Below are 26,801 nucleotides of genomic sequence, written 5' to 3'. Positions count from 1 at the left end.
GAGAGAAACAATATGAGCTTGTAGGCTTACGTAAAGTGAATTAGAGTTTTATGTTTATATTCTGCTTTTGTCGAATAATTTAAATAGTTTAATTACATTTCTCTTGGTTTTTCGTTACTCACACCAAAACAACATATAGTCAAATTAATTTCTAGAATTGTTTTAAACAGAAATAACACAGTATATTCCATGTTAAATAACATTTTTAAATTTGTACATGTGTAATGATTATTATTTTAAAAGTACAATGAATTTGTTTCATAGTTAATTAACTATGTTATCAAACACAAAACAAAGCTAATAACAAATTATTTAAATTCTTGAAATATCAAATAAAAATATTATATATTGTTTTTGTTGTTGATGGAATTATTAATATATTTTTTTACATTTATATTTTTCATTTTTTGAGCTCAATTATTTTATATTAAATTTTTAAATAAATATTTAACAAAAAAATACAGTATATATATGATAATGCAAATTATCCATTGAAAATATTTATCAAAATTTTTTATTTTTATATAAAAATTTTATGAACAATTTTATAAATAATAATAAAAATATAGCTTCATTTTATTCTTTCATTTTAACTATTAATTATTAATTTAAATATTCAATTTTTTAGTTAATTAAGTGATGTTCTATTCAACAATTGATATTGAATTTTATTATTTTTTTTTTTAATGAAAAAACTTTTTTTTAATTATCAAAAGAAAAAAACTATTTCACGTGAAATAAGAGAAATTAATATCTTTGTAATAAATTGTAATAATGCAGTAATTTTAATTAACTGTTATTTAATTACTTGAAATGAAGAAAAAGAGGAAGAAAAAAAAAAACAGTGGTAAAGTTAACGATGAAATGTTCAGAATTAAAAAAATAATTTTTTTTTTTTTTTATTTTGCCTGTAATGAGACGCGACATAAGAAAGGAACTGGTAAAAAAATATTAAAAAAATGAAAATAAGACGAGAGGGTTGTGGGGATGCATTGCCTGAAGGGCAGTAAATAAAAGAGGATCAAAGCCCAAGACAAATTAATTAATGAAACGTCGCACGTTAAAGTTACCTCCATATCGTAACAATTGTTAAACTATTCATGCTTAAAAAGCTTATGAAAACTTATTTTTTTTTATTCATAAATGAATATTATTATTTTTCAATTTTTCTATCTTTAACTTGAATTATTTTCTTATATATTATTAACTATTTTTATTAATTTTTTTACTGTATAGAAAAATCAATATTTATATATATTTTAAAAAGAAAAAAAATAAACGTAATTTTTCAGTTGATAAAAATAGATAGACACAAACAATTATAATACCTTTATCTGACATCTCAAACTTGAAAAGAATAAAAATAAAAGAATTATATCATTTTTGCGAGAGAAAAATATGTTTTCGAGTATCATATATATATATTTGTTTGAAACAAAATTGTTTTTTCTCAACTTTATTTTGTTTTTATTATATTATTTTCTTTTAAATATTATTTTTATATATATATTTTTTTATTTTCCAACAATATTAAATTGTTCGAGACCAAAGTAAAGTCAGCATTTTTTTTCTAACGGAAATTAAGTCCATGGAAAATTCAAGGCCGGAGGGTTCATGACAAGAGTATAGATAAAAAAGTCGAACGAAATAAAAAAAAAAAAAAAAGTTATATAAATATGGGAAGTTGTCTGCGGAAGGGCTCGATATATATACAGTAGCTAATAAAAATTTTAAAAAATAATAAAAAGTTAAGAATAAAATGTTTGAAAAAAAAATAAATTATAAACAAAAAAAAAAGTTATAATAACGACAAAGTATATAAATATTGCAGGACATGATGAAAAATAATAAAAGTTTAAAAAAAGTGTACGAGGTAAAGAAGCTACAACAGACAAAAGAAAAATATAAAAAAATGAAATTATAATTAAATAATAGATTATTGCATCAAAGGTAAAAAATCATAAGCACCAGAAAAAAAGCTCATTTCATCAAAAGTAAAAAAAGTAAATCTCCAAATTTATTTTTTCTACAATGGTTTTTCGCATTTTTAATTGTTTTTTTTTTTTGCGTTTTTTAAACAACAAAATAAAATTAAAGTTAACAAAAACATAAGTACCTATATTGATATAATGGTAAACAGGCGTATCTCCATGGACTTGTGCTTTTTAGTGTTCCATAGGACACTTATGTTTTCGCTTTTCTGTGACTTTTTGTTATTTTGAGATAAAACGAGAAGTCCTGAATCGAATTGGCTTGTGAGATGCTCATTTTCTTTATTTTTTTTAGCCAAAAGCAATGGTCATATTTATTTCCAATTTTGGGGCCTTATTGGATTTAATATGCCCATTTTTGGACATGGCCCAATTCCAAATATTGACGGATCAATTCCGGTAATGTTTTAATCGACGACGCTTCATCTGTTGACTCTACGATATTTTTTTTTAATTTTTCGGTCGTTTATTTTTTTTTTTATTCAACGATATGTAGTGTCACAAATTGTTTTTTCGCGATTTTTTTTGAACCGCTGAACCGAGTTAGTCGATGTTAAAACAAATTTAGGTTTTTTTTTCTTCCAAAAACAGATATGATATTTTTTTTTACTTTTTGGGCCTCATTAGATTTAATATGCCCATTTTTGGACATGGCCCAATTCCAAATATTGACCGATCAATTTCGGCAATGTTTTAATCGACGACGCTCCGTCTGTAGACTCTACGATATTTTTTTCAAATTTTTCGGTCGTTTATTTTTTTTTTTATTTAACGATATGTAGTGTCACAAACTGTTTTTTTTACAATATTTTTGTAAACAGCAAGAAAAAAAATGAAAAATCCTACGGAACACTTGGGGTGCACCTTGGGGAACTTGACTTTTTTTTTTTTTTTTTAGTTTTAATTTTTTTGATATATTTAAAGGTGAAAAAAGTCGTATGTCAAATAGACAATTTTTATCTTTACTTTTATTCATCCTGGAGATACGCCTATTTACTTTTAACACATGTGACATACGCCTTTTTATTATTAGCAAATTTTAAGCCACTGAAAAATTTGCAATTGTCATAGACAAATTATTTGCCAAATAAATTTTTCAACATCAGTTTTGTTTATCTTTCAAAAATGAAAAAAAAGCACTCACAATTTAATTTGACTAAATAAATAACAAAATATACATCGATGTATATTTATTTATTGAAAATTTAAATGTATAATAACGTATAGCCAGTTGAATAACTAATACATATATATATATACGCATTAAAACTATAGCCTCACTGAAATTTTCTTTAAAGGGCCTCATTAACGTTAATTGGCAAAGACTAATTAGTCACGAGCTGACATTCTACTATAGATAGATATATAGATATAACTCTCTTTTTTCTATACATACTTAGTGTATATATGTATATCTTTACCCTTTTTTTGTCAGCTTTCTCGTTGTCTCTTATGATTTTTTTTTTTTTTTTTGTTTTCTAAGCTCTTTTGCTGTGCTAGTACTCTTGTCATCCTCACACCCTTAGGTAAAAAACCCTTGTGTCACCATCTTCAAGTCGAATTTATGATTAACCTTGTATCACAACTGACGATCGTCTCGACATACACGATAACACTGTATGCTTGCACTATGCAAAAAAAAAATATATATTATATTCACCCTTTTATGACGAAAAATCTTTCCCTTATTTATCAAACGACAATAGAAAAGCGAAAAAAAAAAAAACAACAGCAAGAATATAATAAATTTTGAAAAAAAATAAATAAAAAATTTTATATTTTAAAATATAATTTAATTAAATAAAATCTTTTGTGGTTATATTAATAAAATATTTCATTAAAAAAAAAAAAAAACCTCACTATCTAATAAACAACTTTCCAATTCAAACCATTTAATTGGTAGTTCAATAAATAAATAAATAAATAAAAATAAAAAAAATTATTGTCATGTATTTACAATGGCTAGAAATTATATTGTCCAATCCCTTTGGGATTCATTTTACCCTGAATAACAATTTTTTAATTTTCTCTCCCTGTCTGTTAGCAATTGCTATTTGATTCCATCACTTTTTATAAACACAAAGATACTCTTTCAGTTGAGGATGCAATAGAATCAAATACCAATACTCAATATACATGTATATATGTATTTGTATGTCAGAGTGATGAAGGAGAATGTATATAATGTTTATAGTAAAAGACATGTATATATATAAAAGAGAAGAGGGTGGTTTAGGATGGCTAAGGGTGGTAGGGTAGCATGACGATACCATATAAGGGAGTTAAATAAGAGGAAGGGATAGTATCTAGCTTTGCAATTTCACGCCCAGTCAAGTGTTATGGAATCGCGTTTGGTTGACCACCAAGACCCATCATCATGTGTATGTACAATTATATATATATATGTGTATATGCCAATAATAATAACCCGTTCGGCAAACACACTGTATATAGATAATGCGAACTATGCTATAGACATTATTTCGAAGGTTCGAGAGACAGTGACAAGGAGGTTTTATGTTTGTGAGGGATGATAGAAAACAGACACACTATATATATTCCCTGATGTATTATATATACTTGTCATTGTCACATAATAGCATAACGAATGTGCCGTAGTGTCAAATAAAATTATAATTTATTATTTATTTTTATGTATGAAAATTATATATAGTTATGTGACTTACGTCAATAACGAGAAATAATTCATGTTTTGACGAGTATGCAGTTCAGTAACACATGTATATATGATAATGATTTAGATTCATAACTGAAATCGATATGAATATATATTTATTTCATGACTGATAACATTAGAGTTTATATATTGATGAGATGATGATAGAAAATAGCACAACATATGTATTCTTACCTATTGTATTAAATAGAATATTGAAATATATACAAAATAACAATAATTATTTATAATGCAGTTTAACAAATAAAATATATAAATTACATATTATATATTTTTATTATGAAATAGAAAATAAAATATTTAAATTATAAATAAGAACAAAATATTTAAAATTGTTATCAAAAGAATAATTATTATATTCAGGTTATTAATTTTATAAATTATTTTAATTATTTTTTAGTAAATTAAAGAATAATATACATTTTTAATAATTTTATGGTATTTTTTTGAAAATTATATTTATATTGTTTTAAAGTTTGTGTAGATAATACAATCATTCTTTTTTTTTTTTTTTTTTTGAATTTAAATTTTGATTATTTTTAATTGAAATATTAAATTATATATTTATATTGTTTTAAAGTTTTAATATTAAATTTAAATTTTGATAGAAAATATTAATTATAATAGTTAAATTTTTTTAATAAATTAATCAAGATAATTATTAGTAATTTTTTTTTATTATTTTTGAAAATTAATTTTTTTTTTAAATGCCAATTAAAATTTATTTTACGTTTATTTTTTTCTACTCTATAAAGAACATTTGAAGTATCAAAAAAAATTCAACCCTTTTGCTGGTAGAAAAAAATAAAACAACCCTATTTGTAAATTTTTTTTTTGACATGTATATTCGTTTAAAAATATATTTTTTATACTTTCCATTAATTTAAAAATAAAAATTTAATATAATAATTTTAATAATTATCATGTTTATATAATAATTATTTTATATTTATACGACAAAAAAAAAGTTATATAAATTCAGGTGACAAATAAGTGCGTGTTTTGAAGAAAAAAAAAAAAAAAAATTGTTATCATTTCCGTATATAAAACCGGAAGTTTTATGTTCACCTTAACTCGCGTGCATTTTGCTAACAAAAATTGCAACAATATATAAAAATACACATGATATTTGAATAATTCATGTACATGTGTTGTTGGCATTTGGTGTAAAATAAACTTGTGCATGTTAAAACAGTTAAAAGGCCACCAGGAAGACTTAATTACAAATTTCTTAAATTTTTGTTTCATTTAAAAACAAAAATACAAAATATTAAATATAAATAATAATATAAATGATTAGTTTTAAATCTTACTTGTTGCATTTTTTCAAAATCAAGACATGGTCTTGGTTGTCGATGTGGTGGTCTATGTCGTTTACGTGGACTGCATGCACTCATTGTATCAACATCTGTGTCAATGTCATCATCATCATCATCATGACGATGATGATGATGGTGATGATGGTGATGATGATGATGATACAAATGTTGATGATGACGTGGTCTTGAACGTGGTCTTGGTGGTGGTCTTGTATCTCGTGTTAATGCATGAAAAAGTTTTGGTGGTGGTGATAATGATCTTCCTGGTTTATGTACATCAATTGGTGGTGATGTACGAAATTGTACTGGCTGACAAATTAAACTTCCATTTGTACTGCCAAGTAATCCATTAACCTAAATAATTATAAAATATTTTTTAAATATATTTTTATATAGAAAAAATAAAATCAAATTGATTTATTGAATTTACCTCTTCATCACTTGAACCAGAACCAGTTTGATCTCTACCAGTTCTACTTGGTGGTGCTGAACATGTACCAATTATTGTAAAATTATCATTATTTGATTGTTGATTTTGTATAATTTGTTGATTAATTTGACCTATTTTATGTTGTTGAATTTGATTACAATAACTTTTTCCACTATTACTATTACTAATTTGTGACCATTTACGTTTTTCTGGTGCTGTTGCTGGTCTACAACTTTGTAATGGTACTATTTTTGGACTATTTATAACTTCAAGTTCTTCTTCTGAACTATGATGATCATTATAATTTATTAACATGTCTGTTGATTTACATGATTGAAGACACATTGTTGCTATGGCAGCTGTTGTTTTTGTCATCGTTGTTGTCGTTGTTGTCGTTGATGATAATGGTGATAATAATAATGATAATGATGATGGTAATGATAATGAAGTTTTTTTTTGTATACATCCTTCAAATTCATCATCAACATCATCACTTGGTTCACGTTGAAAAAATCCAAATGCCGTTGTTGGTGCACCAAAGTCTGTATCAGATGGTACTGCACTGTCTGTTGCACCTGGACTTGCTGGACTTTCCATTCCTTAAAAATAAAATAAAAAAATTTATTTATTTTTAAATACACTCAATAATTATCAAAAATATATATACTTAATAAATATAATTTACATTTTTTTTTTTAATTTTAAAGTATACCTATATTATTTAAAAAAAAAAAAAAAGAAATGTATTAAATTTTTTATGCAGATGTTATATTTATTTTATTATTATTAATTTATTTATTTAACGGTTTATATATAGACTTTCTTTTTTCAACTGAGTGTATTCAGTTATTTGCATGAGTGAATAAAATATATATTGAAATATTGAAGAAGAGATAGATAGTGCTTTTTGCATGCACGTGCGTCTTACTAAATACCCAACGTGAAACACGTGCGTCACGTTTAGTTGCACGCGATAGAGATAGTCGACGCCTCGTGTGATAGGAATCATTAAGTTCAATAAATATAATAAAAAAAAAAATAGAAAAACCAATTAATTAGTCATTGTATTGTAATGACTAAGTGTTAAGGTTTTTTTATTTTTTAAATATTGAATATATTTTTATATTTATTTTGGTTTTTTATTTATTTGTTTTTTAAATTAAATGAAAATTTATTGATTACGGACGTTTGTTATATTGCCAACAATATAACGCTATTTATTTTTATAGAAAAATTATTTTAATTTGGATTTTTCAATATGAGAATTTAATATAAAAAAAAAAATATGATGCTTTATTGATATACACTTGAATATGTTTACACATTATTTTTAAGAAGCATATGTGTGTTGAGCAACAAGCCTACAATTACTTTAAGAATTATTTGTATTTCGAAAAAAAGTCAAGAACGGTCTTTTGTTGCCTAATGCATGTATGCTTTGTCCAAATAAAATGTAAAGATAATGATATGTATATAAATGAAGGATTTTTTATAGGGTAGCTAAACTGATTGGATAGTTTTGATTGTATTCTTTTTATTATCAACGTGTACCAATGATTGCTGGTACACGTCACAAATTTAATTGAGGTTTATTTTATAAGAAATAATTTTTATCAAAGTTTTAAAAGATAACTAGAATAAATATTAGACGTGTAATTGTTTCAAGAAAGGAAGCCACAGTTTGCCTCTCAACTCATATATATAACGCCCAAAAATTTAATTATATATATATGTCTTGAATAATTATTTTATCGAGTACTTGCTTTTACAATATAAGTATTTTTATAATTAAAAAGAAAAATACTGTTTTTTTGTAAATATAATTGTGATAAAATGCATTATAAATATTTTATTGTTGTGTTAATATTACTGACTATTTCTGGGATTCAACATGCACTTGTAACACTTGCAGTTACAACAATTGGTGTTATTTCCAGTATAGTGACAATTTATTTGGCTGCAGAACAAAAACTCTCAATAGATTCTACGGCTAAGGAAATAAATACAAACATCTTTAAACTCTCTGACATCATAGATAACAAGCTTAAAAAATTCAATTTGGAACTTGAAAATATTGAAAGAGCTATACGAAATCGTCAATTGATAGAAAAATATACACAAGAGTATCAACAAGTACATAACGGTATTGATAGAATTAATTTTCTATACAAGGAAACTCAAAAATGGATAAAATACACGAAGGAAAATAAAGGATGGGATCTTGAAAAAAAAACCGATCAAATGATATCTCTTGATAGTGATTATCCACAATCAGTCTTGTTTGATTTAAGCAGACATTTTTTCCAAATAAGACGAAGAAGTAAACCTATATTTTTAAACAAATATAATGATGTTATATTGCAGGTAATATATAGCTTACTAAAATGTTAATATGTTATTCAGTATTTTTCAGATTACAATAATAATTTGCAAAATATAAATATACATTAATAATTACAGCCAAGTAACAAAATTCCCTGTCATGAAGATCTAACACCACATTATCAATTATATTTTTTTTATAAACAAATTGTTTATGCAGAAATTAAAGGATTTGCTGCAATGGCATTTTCATATATGTGGAGATTTTTAAATAATGCTTACAATGATACTTATGAAATGAATGACGTTAAAAAACAAAGAATAGAAAACATTATTAGATATACTGAGTTGTTTAGAGATAAAATGAAATTTGCTAGAAATTATATTCGACGATGTAACAGAAAATACATAGAAAACACAACCATGATAGGTGGGTTTAAAAATTTAATTGAATATTCGTATAATTTAAAAATATAATATGCTGTTGTTTTTTAAGATCATAAAACATATGCTGCTTTCGATAATATGTTCTACAAAACTGTACTCTTTAGAGAGCATTTTGAGCCAACTGATACAATTACCGGAATGGAAATACCAGATCATTTTCGAATGTGTGAAATACATAATGATTGTGATGACAATAATCATAGATATGATAAAATTTGTCCTGGTTTGATTAAGAATTGTCAAAGAGCATTGACTATCGAGTATTGTCAACGAGTAAGTTAAAAACAATCTTTATAAATTTTTAACAAGAAATATGATTTAAAATTATAAAATTTATATAGAACGAAAAAGATCAAACAAGTACCAAAAAATATTATTGGATGAAAGTTAGAAACTTAGAGAAATCTATGAATTTTGGTGATACAAGTCATCCATGCGAGGCATTTCCATTCCATAGAAAGAATATTTTCCATACAGATTACATTAAAAATATTCAAATTCCAGTTTATTGTGATTGCATAGATGATAATATTCACACTAGAAACGATACAATTAGAGCTTTCAGTTTGTTATGGTCCCAAACGAGTGATAACATGTTGAGTATTTTACATCCTCAAGTATTTTATAAATTATAATTTTCATTTAAAATATAATTTGTTGGATGATTATTTGTTTGTATAGGGTAGCAACTGGTGCCAGGCTTGTTGCAAAAGATCGAATGATTCACATTCAGCTTCGTGAAGGTAAACTTTTGCCTTATGGAGAAATTGATAAAAAAACTGAAAGATGGATACCACTGCCGACTTTTAAATATAATAGAAATTTTCCTAACGAGGCAATTGATTCGAATGGAAAGCGATATTCATTGAACGAAGATATAGATTTTGTCTTAATCAATCATCTATATGCAAGAACGATATGTCTACAAAAACTAACTTTTGACGAAGAACATTTATTGACTGGTAAAAAAAAATTATAAAATACTGAACAAATCAAAAAAACAGTTATTTATTGAAAAATAATTTCAATTTTAGGTGTAAGGTTCGACTATGAGTCTATCAATGGAGGCTTTGCAAAACATATAAAACTTGAAGCAAAATTTGTTGGTTTTAATTATCAACATGGAAACATAACTACTTACACAAAATATAAATTACAATCATGCCGAAAACTGTAATAAAAATTCATGTTTATTATTTATTATTACTAAAAAAACATTTGAATCATTTAATTGAATATATAATAATTATCAATTTACAAATTTCAGGCCTGAATTGATTATAAATAATCCTGATGATCCACTTAAATTTATAATACACCCACGTGATTCTAAGGAAAATCAATTTATCAAAATTAGAGCATCAGACTTGATTGAAGATGCATCACAAACAACTATTCCATTTTTCGATCTTTCAGAAATTGCACCTGAAACAAGCCTACCAATTACGGCAATTGAATTATTTCACAAAGGACAATTTTATCATAGATCTGGTGGATATATTTCTATGAAAATTTATCCAATAAATTTAACTATGTATATGAATCCACCATCTTCTCCTGAAAGTATTAACATCAGTTTTTCTGACATGGAATCTAAACATGAATATAAAATTCGAAACTAGTTTCTAACTATAGTTAAAAATGAAATTATTGATTGACAATAAATATTTCATGGATAAAAATGAAAAATTTGCTTCTGATATATACAATAACCTTTTAATTGCTAATAAATCACTAACACCTTGAATAACAGTGATAAAAAAAAAATGTAATTTTTATTTAGATCCATTATGATGATATCAAAATAAATTAATAATTATGTCTAAAGCCATTTATGTAAAATTGACAATCAGATTAAGTACTTTAAAGTAATGATTACCCAAGTAAAAAGAGACAAATTAAATTGAATCATGACCATTGTAATTGCTCCATGGTTATTCAATTCATCGAGTCAGTTGGTTGTATTATAAAATCGATAATACAGTCTGAAGTGTATTAAGGTTGTTAAAATACTCGACATGTATATATATATATATAAATGAGAATGAGAAAAACGTTGAATTTGTGATGAAAAATATGACCAAAGTATTGAGTATTTTATATATAAATTCATGTAATTTGTTTGGTGATGATGGAATGGTAAAAAAGTAAAAGCAAAAAATGTATAGTAAGCAGAATTGTTCAAGTAGTAATGGAGTATCGAGAGAAGGGAGTTTTACTTTTTTTTACTAATAATGGTACCAAGTAGACGACGATACTTTGAGCATGCGTTCATCGCCTGATGGATTTCATTCAATGCAGATCTTTTGAACGACAGAACGAGGTGGCTGAGTTTGAATTTATTATGTACATTGTGTGTGTATATATAGATATATCAATCTAAAATGAGAAGAAAATAAATAAAATAAAATGAATAGAAGCAGAACAGAGGGTTTTCATGAAAAGAGGGTATAAGACGAAGATAAGGGCATGAGTTGGTAATACACACCAAGTCTAGAGACGCTTTTGAAAACTTAGCATCGATAATCCTTGAGTCCGAGACATTTCAATGACTTTAAGAAAAAACTTTAAAACTTTTTAGTACATATATATATATAGGTATACCGTGAAAAACATTTCAATTTCACTCGTCATCGTTAAAAGCGTCTTTAGACATTTCAATTCATCAAGTAGTTTTGGCCTTTTCATTTTAAAAAGATCAACTTCTCTATGTGAATTTTGAGTTTGAAAACATTTTACAATCATGCGATACGATAATTGCATATGATTATATCGAGGCATTGAGGAATTTTTTTTTTTTTTTTGTCGTTATTTCAAGAACGTTTTTTTCTCTAGATTAAAAATATTTTAAACATAAAAACTTTGGAAAATAATTAACAATCGCTTAATTTTATTGTAAAATTATATTGTAAATTATAACGTGAAATTAATATTTCGAAAGATAACTTCAAGTAATTTTTTTTTGATAAACAATTTAAAATTATAAAATCTAAAAAAAATTAATAATAAATTTTTTAGTTTTTTATTTGTTATTATAATTGATAAATTATTTATAATTATTTTGATGATTTTAATGACAGTGGATGGACTTGTACTTGAACATATAATATTTATAAAAAAATAAAATTTAATTTCTAATGAAATAAATTTGTTTATATTCATCAAAAAAATCTTATTGATTATTTAAAATAATTTATCAAAATTATTTAAAATTATTATTTCATTTTGTTCAATTTTTTTTCTATAAAAATGCGAATATTGAAAAACAAAAACAAAAAAAAATTCATCTTATTTTCATATTAAATAAATTAATATAATTAATTATTAATTTATTTATATTATAAACAAAAATATTTCATTATGAATAGCTTTTTATTTATTTAAAAAAATAAATCAATTTAAATCATATAATTTTCATAGATATTTTCAAGATGAGATCATTCTTAAATTTAAAATTACTCTAGCACTAAAATGATCACAGTGTTTACCTTCCATAAATTTTTTATTCAATTTAAATTATTTATTTTCAATAAAAACTTGTCATCCATTCACTACAATAACTAGCATCGTTGCTACATAAAAAAAATTGAAAAGAATTAATAAAAAAAGTTTGCAATGCCTCAAGCAAAACACGTATAATAAATTAAATATCACTAATGATCGATCTATAAAATTGAAGATAAAACTACACTATTTTAATCAAATTTCAATTTAAAGAACGAAAAAAATTTATTTAAATATTAATCCATTGAAATTTAAATATCTTTAATCGTTAAATAAATGGTTATAAGGTTAATGTCGTTTATGTATATACATGGTTATATTTTTAAATATATAACATGAATTTTCATGAATATTTTAAGGGAATATATATAATCTTTCTCAATTGTTGACTATATATAGTTGTATGCCAATATATAATCCTTTTAAATCAGGGTTAAAAGCATATAGATATATATAAACTTGTATGTTTATACGAAAATAGGGGAGAATAATCGTTAAATTAATTATTCGTGTGGGGTTTACAAAACGCTTGGATGAATTGTTCATCATTCAAACACACAAAAGATGTAATGGAAAAGACATAATAAAACGTAAAAAAAAACATTCACAAAATGATTAATGTACGGTTGCCTTTTTGCTTATACAGAGATGACAAATTTCTCAGATGATGGAGAGGATTGTATTCGGAAATGCAAAATAAAAAAATAGAAAAAAAAAAAACGGAAATGTATATTTTGTAAACTGGATTATGATAGAATTTTTACAAAATATATACAGAACAAATGTCGGTGAAAATTTCATGTTGAATATAATCTTTATTTGTAAAAGATTGTCACAAAAATTTTTAAAATATTATTTATTTTTTTTTATTGAATTTTTTTCTTATTTTTATATTTTCTTTGGTGTGCGTATTTGTGTGTGTGTGAAATTCAATTTATCCTAAGGGTTCTGCAAATCCATTACGCTTCTGACACAGCAAAGTGTCAGACAAACAGGTTACATTATCAAAGTGACGTAGAAAACCGGCGTCAGAAATCATCTGTCATATTAAAACCCAGTGTTATAGACAAGAGATATCCAATTTTAATGTTATATAATAATATATAACTTCAAAATTTCATGATAAAGTTTTATCTTAATTTATAATTATTATTTTATAATACTTTTTTTGTTTTATTAACTGAATGGCCAGAGTTTTTTTTAAGTTGCATTGTTAAAAATTTATGAGATAATTGAAAAATTATATAATCACTTTGATAGAGGTAAAAAATAAATAAACAATACCACCACAATGTTTTGGCAAAAAAAAAAAATAGTTTTGTTACTATTTTTTGGTGTTGTATATGTATCCAAATTTTACTAGCCTCAATATTTTTTACAACATTATGTTTTATAAATTTTTATATTCCTATTCCTTTTTTTTCCATGTAGATATTAAAATTAATTTACAAAAATTTCTGCTTTTTTATAAGCTTTCTCGATAATCATAGAAATCTCCATTTCCCAAAAAAATAAAAGAGTCGTTTTTTTCTTATAAATAAAATTCATTGTAATAAAAAAAAAAAAAGCTCAAAGAAAAAAATATAGCCTACAAAAGTTATGGGAAAATGTATATTTAAAAAATATATAAAAAAGTATATTGATGTTCAATAGTTTAATGAAAATTAAAAAATTAAAGCTATACCAAAGTAATCACTAAAACTGTTAAATCAATACTGTTAATTTACTAATGCAGTTGAATAACGCATTGCAAATGTGGAAATTGGTCAATTTACTAATGTAACGAAAGCACCAAAGCTTTTCTAGACTTTTCACTTAACACATTTGAAAATTTTAAACTTAAAATATATACCTATTTCAACTTGGTATATAAAAAATAGTATTTTTTTTATTTATTTATATTTTATGATTTATTTCAATTACATATTGAATATCTTATGTATAAATTTTTAAGAAAAAAAAATATAAAATTTACTAAACATTTAATAAAATTGACATTGGTAGATATTTTCAATATTGAATTTTCAAATTTACGTGTCTATATGATTCAAGGCTAGAATATATTTCTGGTGATAACACACGAGATATCGATTCTTTTTAAACATGTAAGAAAATATATATATATGTAACAAAAAAAAGAGAGAAAAAATAGGAAATAAAAATGTATATATATATAGAGAAACAATAAGGTGAATAAAATTTTTTTAAAATGAAATAAAGAGATGTCTTTCGTGTCGTGGATTTAGTATACCACCAGTACGGTACGTGATTGGATTGTCTATTTCTAAATATAGATGTATACATATATACGCTACGCTATTTTGCCTCAACGAACTTTCTCACATGGTCTGCGTTTTTCCGTTTTACATGCTCATCTCACGACTCTAACCTCTATATATTATGTATATATATATATATAACAAACTTCAATCTGAAACCTTTTTCTCTTGGATCTCAATATAGTTTCGATACTTTTAAAGCCGGATATCGACAAACCAATTCTTTTTTATTTCTTATTTATATGCTATTTTTTACAATCGATACTCAATTTTTTAAACATGTAAATATTTATATGTATGTTGTTATTACTTTTTATTTACTATTGATGCATACAAATTATTTAAATTACTTTTTATTTCCAAAAAAATGATAATAGTAATTTTAAATAATTGAGCAATTTTGAAATTATCTATAAAAATTGTATGATTTAAATTGATTTATTTTTTTAAATAAATAAAAAGCTATTAATAATGAAATGTTTTTGTTTATAATATAAATATTAATAATTAATTATTTTAATTTATTTAATATGAAAATAAGATGAATTTTTTTTTGTTTTTGTTTTTCAATATTCATTTTTATAGAAAAAAAATTGAACAAAATGAAATAATAATTTTAAATAATTTTGATAAATTATTTTAAATAATCAATAAGACTTTTTTGATGAATATAAACAAATTTATTTCATTAGAAATTAAATTTTATTTTTTTATAAATATTATATGTTCAAGTACAAGTCCATCCACTGTCATTAAAATCATCAAAATAATTATAAATAATTTATCAATTATAATAACAAATAAAAAACTAAAAAGTTTATTATTAAATTTTTTTCGATTTTATAATTTTAAATTGTTTTTCAAAACCAAATTACTTGAAGTTATCTTTTGAAATATTAATTTCACGTTATAATTTATGTAATTTTACAATTTCAAACGTTTTTAAATTGAGTTTGTTCAGTGATTCGATCGGTGTTTAATCCTTGGTAATGTAATATGTAAATTTTTTTTTTTACTTTATTACATTGTATTGAGTTTCATTGATATACAAACGAACGTGATGATGACTAAGAACGATGTAATCTGTGTTGCGTTACAGTATGATGAAAATTCGAAGCGATGACCGTATCATATGCCCATATACTTATAGTGTAATAAAAGAAAAATTATACATATAATTGCATATATGAAATAGTTTAAACGGGTTTAATAGATGTGCATATATAACGTTATATGTGTTAATGAGTAAAACATCATAAAGAAATTTTTTTTATCCTTCGATATGCTTTCACTATACCTTCGTTATTTATTTTTTTTTTTATATTTAAATTTTTTTTCTCATCGGATTCTCGATGTATACATTGTACTGCATATAGGGTTGACATAAATATGTGTACATGTCTTCTTTCAGTTGCGTCAAGAGAGGGTCTCACGTCACGTCTCGAGGATAACAGCACAACGTCACGAACTTACAACGGCATTCAACCTTATCCATCCACTTGTAAACTTCACCATATATACATACGTATGTATACATCATGTTTCATATTTATTATTTTATCTCACTCTTACTCTTGTACATGAATTTATATATTCACCATGTACTCTCTTGAAAAAATATCCCTGAGTTTGTTTTTTTTTTTTTTTTCATTTCATTTTGTTTATCTTTTTTCTTTTTTATATTTTTCAAACAAAAAATATAACATGCAAACATTTTCTTTTTTTTTTTTCCGGTAAAATCCACTCTCATATACAAACTCGTAAATACACTTTTTCTTTACAACATTATATGTATTTTTGAAGAAAAAAGAAAAATGAAAAATACCGTATTTATTTTAATTTTTTATTCAACTTTAAATTTTATACCGAATTTATTATGTTTTTTTATTTTGTTTTTTTATATTCTAGATTAAATTCATTGAGTTTTTACTTTGTCGAATTTTATATATAAATTTTAAGTTACATTTTTTTTTATTTTTAAAACTTTAATATAGCGAAATAGTCTCAAGAAAAATGTGTTTATAGATACATGACCTTATACAGAAAGGAAAACCAAGATATAAACATTTTTTGTATTTAAAAAAATATATATATAGACAGTCTTTGTCCTGAATCCCTGAGGGACAAAAGACATTTTAAATAAAAAAAAAAAAGAAAAACTAAATAGTTTTTCTTTTCCCATTTTAGCAATGGAGTCGAAAAATTTTTTAAAATACATTTATCGATGCCGGTGCACCGAGTGTGACTAAATTTTTTTTACAAAAAAAATTACTATTCATTGGGGAGCTTAAAAAAAGAATATGTATAAAAGTATACTAGTAAAGGATTGAAAAAAATATTCGAGAGGTTTAAATAACTATAAAACGAGATGATCATATACACACATTTATAAAGTCTCATTAGAAATAAAAAAAAGCATAACTGCCACAAATATAAAAAAAGCTCATTTCATCAAAAATAACAAAAGTTCCCCAAATTTATTTTTTCCACAATAGTTTTTCGCATTTTTAATTGTTTTTTTATCACGTTTTTTAAACAACAAAATAAAATTAAAGTTAACAAAAACATATGCACCTACTGATAATGGTAAACAGGCGTATCTCCATGGACTTGTGCTTTTTTTTTTTAGTTTTAATTTTTTTGATATATTTAGGGTAGTGAAAAAAGTCGTATGTCAAATGGACAATTTTTATCTTTACTTTTAATCATCCTGGAGATACGCCTATTTACTTTTAACACATGTGACATACGCCTTTTTATTATTAGCAAATTTTAAGCCACTAAAAAATTTGCAAATGTCATAGACAAATTATTTGCCAAATAAATTTTTCAACATCAGTTTTGTTTATCTTTCAAAAAAGATCAAAAAGCATTTAGAAAATTGTACTTGAGTTTTTTCAACTTTTATGCAACGATATTTAAGAAAAAAAAAAAAAATGCTGCGTGATTATGAACCGTCGAGAGATATACGTATATTGATAGCAAAAACCTATCACTCGTTATATAGTCTCGCCAGTCTCAAGTGCTATAGAAATACAGGAATTCGAATAAATGAGAGAACGAGAGAGAAAGATAAAATAATATAGAAAAAGATGGTTGAGGTTAGCCAACAAATATATATAGGGGTATATTAGGCATCTTTTTCTTTCTTGTTAATATTACAACCCCTGAGGGTGAGTTGCTTTATCACGTATATGGCTGCCTCGTGAAATTCCGGAATTTACCTGCATCCGGCGTGCACACACGAGCATTCGTGTTTACGTTCCATTATGATGTTTCTTCCGTTTCTACTACGTAATTCGCCTCGTTGAGGCCTGTATCTAGAGTCGCGTTTACTCGTTCATTCCACTCTCTATAATATACCCTCCCTTTACCCGCATCATTCTCATTTATTTCATATATGTATATATATGGATGAATAAAACACCTATACTCTTGTTACTTTGATATATGTATATATACACCTCTTCTCTCTTCTTCTTTTTCCTTTTTTTTTCTTCACCTAGTCTCATTCTAGCTGATGGTCGTTGAAGCACACACTCAAGCTTTATTTCTATACTATACTTTCACCCTTTTTTCGCAAAGTAAACGGATCCTAATGAGGGGTGGCAATACGGGAATGCATACATATATATATGCTGAGGCAGCCATATTCGAAAAAAGCATCCGTGACGGGCCATAAATTTTATGAAACCATATTCAGCACACATTAATGTGATTTTTTTTTTCCACTTGCGTAGCTATTTGAAATATATTAATCTCAAGTTTTTTATTTTATTTTTTATTCATATATTTATTTATTTAGTATTTTACTGTTGAAATGAAAAACACGTGCGGTTGTTTGCAAAAAAATTCAATGCACAAAGAGAGAGAGAGAGAGCTGAAAAAGATGGTGAAAAGGGTTAAGTAGATTTAAAAAAAAATAAAAACAAGTAAATTAATAAATATGCGGGTGTCTTGATTGCGCTGAAGGGTTGGTTGCCGGAAGTATTTTGTAAGGCTTGAGCTTGAGTTGCACAAAGAGTATATTTTTTAGTCTATATCCAGGCAAAAATTCAAAGTTGATTTGACGTCAGATGTCAGATTTTCAACGTGAATTTATCTACGTTAATTAAATTTTTTTTTAACATGATATAATTCAGTACTAGCTGAAATATTTACTCTAATTAATAAGTCTATTATTTTTTTTTAATTATACAAATTTTTCTTTTTAATTATTGTTGCAGATAATATGAATTTCTACAATATCAATTTAGAATCTTCATCATCAACTGCAGTAAGGGTGAGTTTATAACAAATTTTTTTATATCCAATTTTATTTTTAGATGATCAAATTCTTTTTTATATACCGTTAAAAGTATTTTCTGTGAAATTCTGTTATCTATTTTTTGATTGGACCAAACTTCATGGTATCCGGGCACCAAAAAAAGTTCGATAAAAATTGTGCTTCAAATGGCCAACTACTTTTTTGGTTAGCTCTACAAATTTTATTCAATTTTTTCAACAATTTTTCTTGTATTTTTTTAAATTTCTTCTCTTTTCTTTCTGCGATTTTAATTTTTTTTTCTATTCAATGCAGTTATTTTCATACATTTTTATTTTGGTAACTTAACCTCAAATTGACTGTGCGTCATAACCTCAATTGATGCACTTCATGATTTGCGCATCTTTCACTTTTTATGATTTTTTCAACAAAAAAAAATTTCATCAGCAAAATAACTTTATCTTATGCATTCCCTCTCTTCATTTAGTTATGTTGAAAATTTTATTTTTTTATTATTTTCATTCTTTTATCTCAAAAACTTTTACCGAAAAAAAAAGTATATATGGAATTTTTTTTTCTCTTTGACGTCGGTAAGCTCTCGGTTGAATTGCATTATTAGGCAAATACCCAGTGGGAATACATGACCACCTTGTCTGACAATATTTTTCAAATTTGAGCTTTATGTTTTGTTGATGCAAATCTTGGGGAGACAGTTGAAGTGTACAGACTAGATGAAAATATAAAAAAAGTACGAGCTGATTTATCTGATTATATATTTACCTTGCAAATTCAAAAAAATTTAAGTGCAAAAGAAAATAATGAAACTCAAAAAGTAGAAAAATATAATGAACAAAAAAAAAATGAGTAAAGCTAGAAAATTATTTAGTAATAGTAAATAAAAAAAAGTTTTTAAACTAAAATAGTGAACAAAAGTGAGGTCTTTGCTGCCAACTCTAAGAAGTAACTTATCTAAAAAGAAAAAAGAGTCAGAGTCGTGTCTTGCACCCGAGGGCAATCAAGATGGATGGACAGTTTAGAGGTTAAGTGTCACGCATCCCAACGTGACCTCACTTTTTCTATATTATTTTACCAAAAAAATGTATTCAGGAAAAAGCTATACAATACAAATCAATTACTTAGCTGAATCTAGTTCAACAGTTAAATAATTATTCCCCTTTTTTCACAAACAAATTATAAAACTAGCAAAAAAAAAAATAAAAACCAAATAAAAACTAGAGAAAGAAAAACTTTTGAATTATACTCAACTTATTATGGTTTGTTTTTTTTATTATTATTTCTCTTTCTCTATTATTTTCTCTTTCTTTTTCGCTGTTAAAGATGGAAAATTTTTACAAAGTATTATCGATTCTTTAAACAAAAATAGAACGAAAGCCTCGGGGGGTTGAAAAAGGAAATTATTATATTTTTCTTGAATAAGTTTTGACCTCTCTCTTATTATTGTTATTACTTTTTTTTTTTTTAACCTAAAACTTTAAAAATAATATATTTTTGTATAAATCAATTTGTGTTATACATAACGAGTTATGAATATTCATCACAGTAAAATGGTCCACATATAACATATGCAAGATTTGAAGAAAAAAATTCATCCCTTAAGATAGAATAATAATCTGAAAAATCATTAAAACATTTTATTTTTTTTTTCCACATTGAATAACGAATAAAAATAAATTTAATATATACAATAGTAAAAAAAAAGTGAAATTTTTGTTGGACTTTTCTTATCATGATTATTTTAACTCTCTGGCAAACTTTTCGGATCATAAATCTTGAATATTTGGGACACGAAAGGAATGCAAAATCGGCGTAGAAATCAAAATGAAAAGAAGAGAGGGAAAAGAGTTGGAATAGTTTCTGTTTTATATATATTTTATTTTTCTTCTTTTCATTTCCCTTCTTGCCCCGTACCGTTAACGTCGACGGTTGTGCAGTGTTCGCTTCGTGACCCAGCCATCAGCTGATCGATAGACGTCACCTCCACATACTACCATTTCTAAAAACATAGTTACTAGTCGACGAGTCTAGCCGAATTTGTCTCTCTCTTTCTCTATCTTTCTCTCTTGCTCTTGCTATCTATGTATATTGATTTTTTTAAAAAAGGATCTATTTTTTAATTTGCCAGTAGAAACGGTAAGTATATGCTTACACCCTTCGCAACAGTCCCAACTATCTCTTACATTCTACGTCTGACTCAAGTACATCATTACGCGTTACTACTGTCGAAACCACTGACAACCTGTCAATAAAAAATAACTAAATATTGCTTATATACATAAACGACCCAAAAACTTTTCTTTTTCATACATCATCATATTAAAAATAAAAAAAAAAAAGCTCATTTCATCACAAATAAAAAAAGTATATCTCCAAATTTATTTTTACCACAATGGTTTTTCGCATTTTTAATTGTTTTTTTTTCGCGTTTTTTAAACAACAAAATAAAATTAAAGCTAACAAAAACATATGTACCTATTGATAATGGTAAACAAGCGTATCTCCATGGACTTGTGCTTTTTTTTTTTAGTTTTAATTTTTTTGATATATTTAAAAGTGAAAAAAGTCGTATGTCAAATGGACAAATTTTATCTTTACTTTTAATCATTCTGGAGATACGCCTATTTACTTTTAACACATGTGACATACGCCTTTTTATTATTATCAAATTTGAAGCCACTAAAAAATTTTCAAATGTCATAGACAATTTATTTGCCAAATAAATTTTTCAAGATCAGTTTTGTTTATCTTTCAAAAATGGAAAACATTATGAAAACTGCACCATCTAATTGATATTTATCATATTTTCTATCAATCATTTTAATTAAATAGTATTTTTGGTATTATTTTGTAAATTATTTTCGGTTTAATTCAAATTAATGAGGAGTGTACATATGTTGAGGTCAGACATGATGGAAGGTTGGTTGTAGTGAAACATATATATGACCCTCCGGGATAATATTACTGAGAGGGATCAAATGAGAGATGCACTCTTGAGGTCAAGAAAACTGTATAGTTATTTATTTTTTTTCTCTCATCCAAATAATATATATATTATATGCATATCTCAGTATATAATTTTTATCTAACTGTTCCAGTAAATTTTAAATAACACACTTATAAAAAAAAAAAAAAATTACCAATTTATATTCACTCAATAAACAAGTGATAATACTTTTTTAAAAATATATATATTTTTCAAATATTTTATCAATTTAGTCTACTATATTTGTTGAAATTTTAACTTTTTATAAATCAATGTTTTTATATTATTTTTTTAATCTAAAATCAAATCTTCAAGAAATTGAGGATAGATGATACGTGTGGGAACTACTTTTCTGCTAGCAGTGATTGAATTTTGAAATGCCAGGAAATTTCATGGAAAAGTGATTTACTAAAAAATATATATAAAATATATTTTTTTTTTTTTTACAAAACTCTTCGACACATACAAAAACAACATTTTTTTTTTATTGTAAATTGGAGTTTTTCGACCACGCCCATCAGTGGTGGTTTTTTTTCCATTTTTTTAAAATACATACATATTAAATGTTTTTTTTTTTTCATATACATTTTTCTCCGCGGGCATACGACACACAAGCGCACATTGTGGACACGGAAATGAGTGGCTATATGAAAATTGCCTCGCGTATTAATAATCGTCTCGCGTCACGACAGTACACGTGAGCATGAGCGAACAATGTTAATTCATATACATGCATGCATATATTTATGACACTCGAGTAAAAAAAATTTAAAAAAAAAAATCGATCTCTGCAATAATGATGAAATAAAACATATTTTCGTAAATTTTTTATATTTTTGAAAATTCAATCTCAATAATAAATAAAAAAAAATTGAAATATTTATACTTACAAAATAAAAATATCAATATAAAAATACTATATAGTTATATTTCTATATACAGAGCACAAATAAATACAAAGATGATATGAATTTTATTTTTTTAAATTGTTCTATTCAAAAGTAAAAAAAAAAAAAATACTCGAGGAATAAATTTGCATTTATTTTTAAAACATATAATAAAATAACAATGATAGTTTGAAAATAAAAATATGGAAAATATTAAATTATATATATGAACATTTTAATAATATTGAATAATTCAAATGTCATAAAGTTATATAGTTTAATTTAAATGGCTTTTGTATTAAATATATAAGTTGGTTGGGTGCAACAACGTTGAAAATTTGAGTTGTCTTAGTTGATATATGGAGTTATGGGATGATACTATGTATATGTATGAACAAACATCTAAATAAATATAATAAAATATATACATGAACAAGTTAATATGTGTTCAACGTATGTTTGGCTATGTAAGCCATTCACGTACACGCAAGTTTGCATATTCTCACTCGTGCGTTTTCACTAATTCACGTAGATTCAGACTGGTTCGATGAGGGAAATTGTATATAATACCCTGTAAGTGAGTCTCGGACACGTCACAACCATCAGACACGATTCTCAAAGTACAATTATCCGATAAATATCAAACTGGAAATTAACTATATTCCAATTATTTGATATGTATCTTTTTCTATTTTTTTTTTTTTTTTTTATTTTCATGTTGAAGTTGTTATTTTGTCTTTTTTTTTGTAGATTAAACAATATTGAAATGGGTTTTGAAAATCTATATATTTAGAGAAGTTAAATGCTCATGAAATTATACTTCAATTTGAAATCACTCAAATTTATTGTAAAATTATATTGTAAATTATAACGTGAAATTAATATTTCGAAAGATAACTTTAGGTAATTCTTTTTTGGAAAACAATTTAATATTATAAAATCTAAAAAAAATTAATAATAAATTTTTTAGTTTTTTATTTGTTATTATAATTGATAAATTATTTATAATTATTTTGATGATTTTAATGACAGTGGATGGACTTGTACTTGAACATATAATATTTATTAAAAAATAAAATTTAATTTTTAATAAAATAAATTTGTTTATATTCATCAAAAAAATCTTATTGATTATTTAAAATAATTTATCAAAATTATTTAAAATTATTATTTCATTTTGTTCAATTTTTTTTCTATAAAAATGCGAATATTGAAAAACAAAAACAAAAAAAATTTAATCTTATTGTCATATTAAATAAATTAATATAATTAATTATTAATTTATTTATATTATAAACAAAAACATTTCATTATTAATAGCTTTTTATTTATTTAAAAAAATAAATCGATTTAAATCATATAATATTTATAGATAATTTCAACATTGCTAAATTATTATTAAAAATATCATTTTCGAATTTAAAGTTACCTTAGCACTAAAAACAGCTATTACCGTTTTGAAAAAGAAAATATACGTGCATGGTTTTCTTCTTTACAATGTAAATATAATATATAAACAAAAAATATTTTTTAATTTATGTATAAATGTATATGCATATATGAAGAACACCAAAGAGCGTGAAAATTTACCATGATATATATTTGATCTTTTCAAGGACCATATTACGTATTTGATTCACAAGAGACCGTGTTAGGTAAACGCAATTTCCACTTTGGTCTGTTGACTACACCAGAGACGATCATTTTCCCTTTGATATATCGTCAGTTTGCACGAAACCAACTAAATCACAAACCAACCCCTCAAGAAACAAAAATATAAATAAAATAAAATATAAATGAATTTTATAAACTTTATAACAAAAAAACAAAAAAAAAATCAACATAAAATTCTTTCAAATAATATTTATAAATTCTGTAAATTTTATACACCACTTTATAATATCCCCTCGTATTTTTTCTCGGATTTTTTTAATTATTAATTAAACTTCATTTTTTTTTTAATCCATTTTTTTTCTGCTCTCGTTACAATCTCGCTTGCATTTTAACTAACGAATGCCTCGATTTAATAAAGATAAAGTCAAACATTTACATCAAAGCAAATCTTCATTAGTTCAATTTTGTAATGACTTTCAAACACAACGTAAATTACATTTTTTTCATTACCGTTCTGATAAAACATTAATATACACTAACGAAGATTATTTATCAGCTTACTAATATAAAGGCTTAACTACTGAAATGCTTCTCATGTCATTTTGTTATAATAACGGTATTTTTGGAAGCGCTATATAGACTTTGACTGGACGACTCAAACAATTTCTTTTTTTTAAATATACCTATATATTGTTAAAAGTGTGTATTGAGTAATAGATATTACAATCTGACCTGTCACATGAGCAATTAATCTGCGGTTTAATTTTTTTTAATAAGGGCAAGGGCCTGGCTACTATATATATAAATGTTTTAAATGTGATATATATATATATAATCGTGTTTTTGATTCATTGATAGTCATTATACATTTAGGTACGTATGAAGAAATATTCTGTAGATTTTTTTTTTATAATAAAACATGATAAAAAACAAGCATTAACTTTATATATTCTTTAAAAAGTATATTAAAAAGTGTATTTATTTAGTAACAATGTAGATAAGGTTCATATTTGTTTTTTCGTTAAAAAACGAATAATCTTAAAATTAAACTGAGGTTGGTTGGATGATTATTTGCCAATTATAAATTACTTGTCGTGATGATGATGATTGGTACACGTATAATTGTTTTTAGTTGATAAATTTTTATCACAGTTATCAAAGCAAAGAAAGCAACTCTTAACTTATTTATATTAGCATAAAAAAATTTAGTTTTACACAAGTATCTCAAGTAAGTTTTTTATAAAAATTAATAACTTGGTGGTATAATTTAGTTGAAACAAAAAAAAAATGAATTATAAATGTTTTTTTGTTTTGTTAATATTACTGGCTATTTCTGGCATTCAATATGGATTTAATGTTGAACTTGCAATTGATACAGTAAGTTTTATTAGTGGCGTAATAACAATTTATCAGGGTGCAGAACAAAAATTGACAACAATTGATACATTTGATTTGATAAATAAAAACATAACTGAACTATCAGAGACAATTGAAAATAGATTTGATAAACTTACTTTACAACTTAATAATATTGGAATTGATTTGAAAAATTATGTATTGACAAGAGAATTAGAACGTCAGTATGGCAAAATATATGACCATCTTGATAGAATTGATTTTTTATATAATGAAACTCAGAAATGGTCTCGCTATATCAAGGAAAACAAACCATGGGATATTAAAAGCAAAACAAAACAAATGATATCTCTTGATCGTGATTATCCACAAGCAGTTTTGCATGAATTAAGAAGAATTTTTTTTCCAACAAATAAAAAAAGTATACCAACTTTTTTAAATATGTTTCGTAATTTATTATTACAACCTAAATGTGATGATAATTTAACACCACACTATCAATTATTTTCGCTATATAAACAAATGATTTATACTGAAGTTCAAGGTTTTGCTGCAATGGCATTTTCATATATGTGGACATGTAAAAATAATGATGCCCTTTCCGAAATGCGTGAAGTAAAAAATGAAAGAATTCAAAATATTATGGATTATACAAATTTGTTTAAAAATGCAATGAAAAATACTAGAAA

General features: G+C 24.6%; 1 protein-coding gene and 1 long non-coding RNA gene across 2 annotated transcripts in view; one reads left to right on the top strand and one right to left on the bottom strand.

Annotated features, from left to right (window-relative positions):
- LOC122851662 (protein CLEC16A homolog) overlaps nucleotides 1-26,801 on the bottom strand; it is a 67,846-nt gene that overhangs the window by 15,004 nt on the left and 26,041 nt on the right. Inside the window, exons 3-4 of the mRNA XM_044151028.1 lie at nucleotides 6,439-7,037; nucleotides 6,003-6,362 (exon numbers count right to left, since the gene is read on the bottom strand). Coding sequence (XP_044006963.1) covers nucleotides 6,003-6,362; nucleotides 6,439-7,037 — 959 coding nt within the window. The remainder of the gene's footprint in view (nucleotides 1-6,002; nucleotides 6,363-6,438; nucleotides 7,038-26,801) is intronic.
- LOC122851672 overlaps nucleotides 1-26,801 on the top strand; it is an 81,676-nt gene that overhangs the window by 32,111 nt on the left and 22,764 nt on the right. Inside the window, exons 3-4 of the long non-coding RNA XR_006373733.1 lie at nucleotides 16,402-16,515; nucleotides 19,217-19,272. This is a non-coding gene — a long non-coding RNA (uncharacterized LOC122851672). The remainder of the gene's footprint in view (nucleotides 1-16,401; nucleotides 16,516-19,216; nucleotides 19,273-26,801) is intronic.

Source organism: Aphidius gifuensis, linkage group LG1, assembly GCF_014905175.1.
Source record: "Aphidius gifuensis isolate YNYX2018 linkage group LG1, ASM1490517v1, whole genome shotgun sequence".
Classification (NCBI taxonomy): Eukaryota; Metazoa; Arthropoda; class Insecta; order Hymenoptera; family Braconidae; genus Aphidius; species Aphidius gifuensis.
This window is presented reverse-complemented; position numbering and strand designations above follow the sequence as displayed.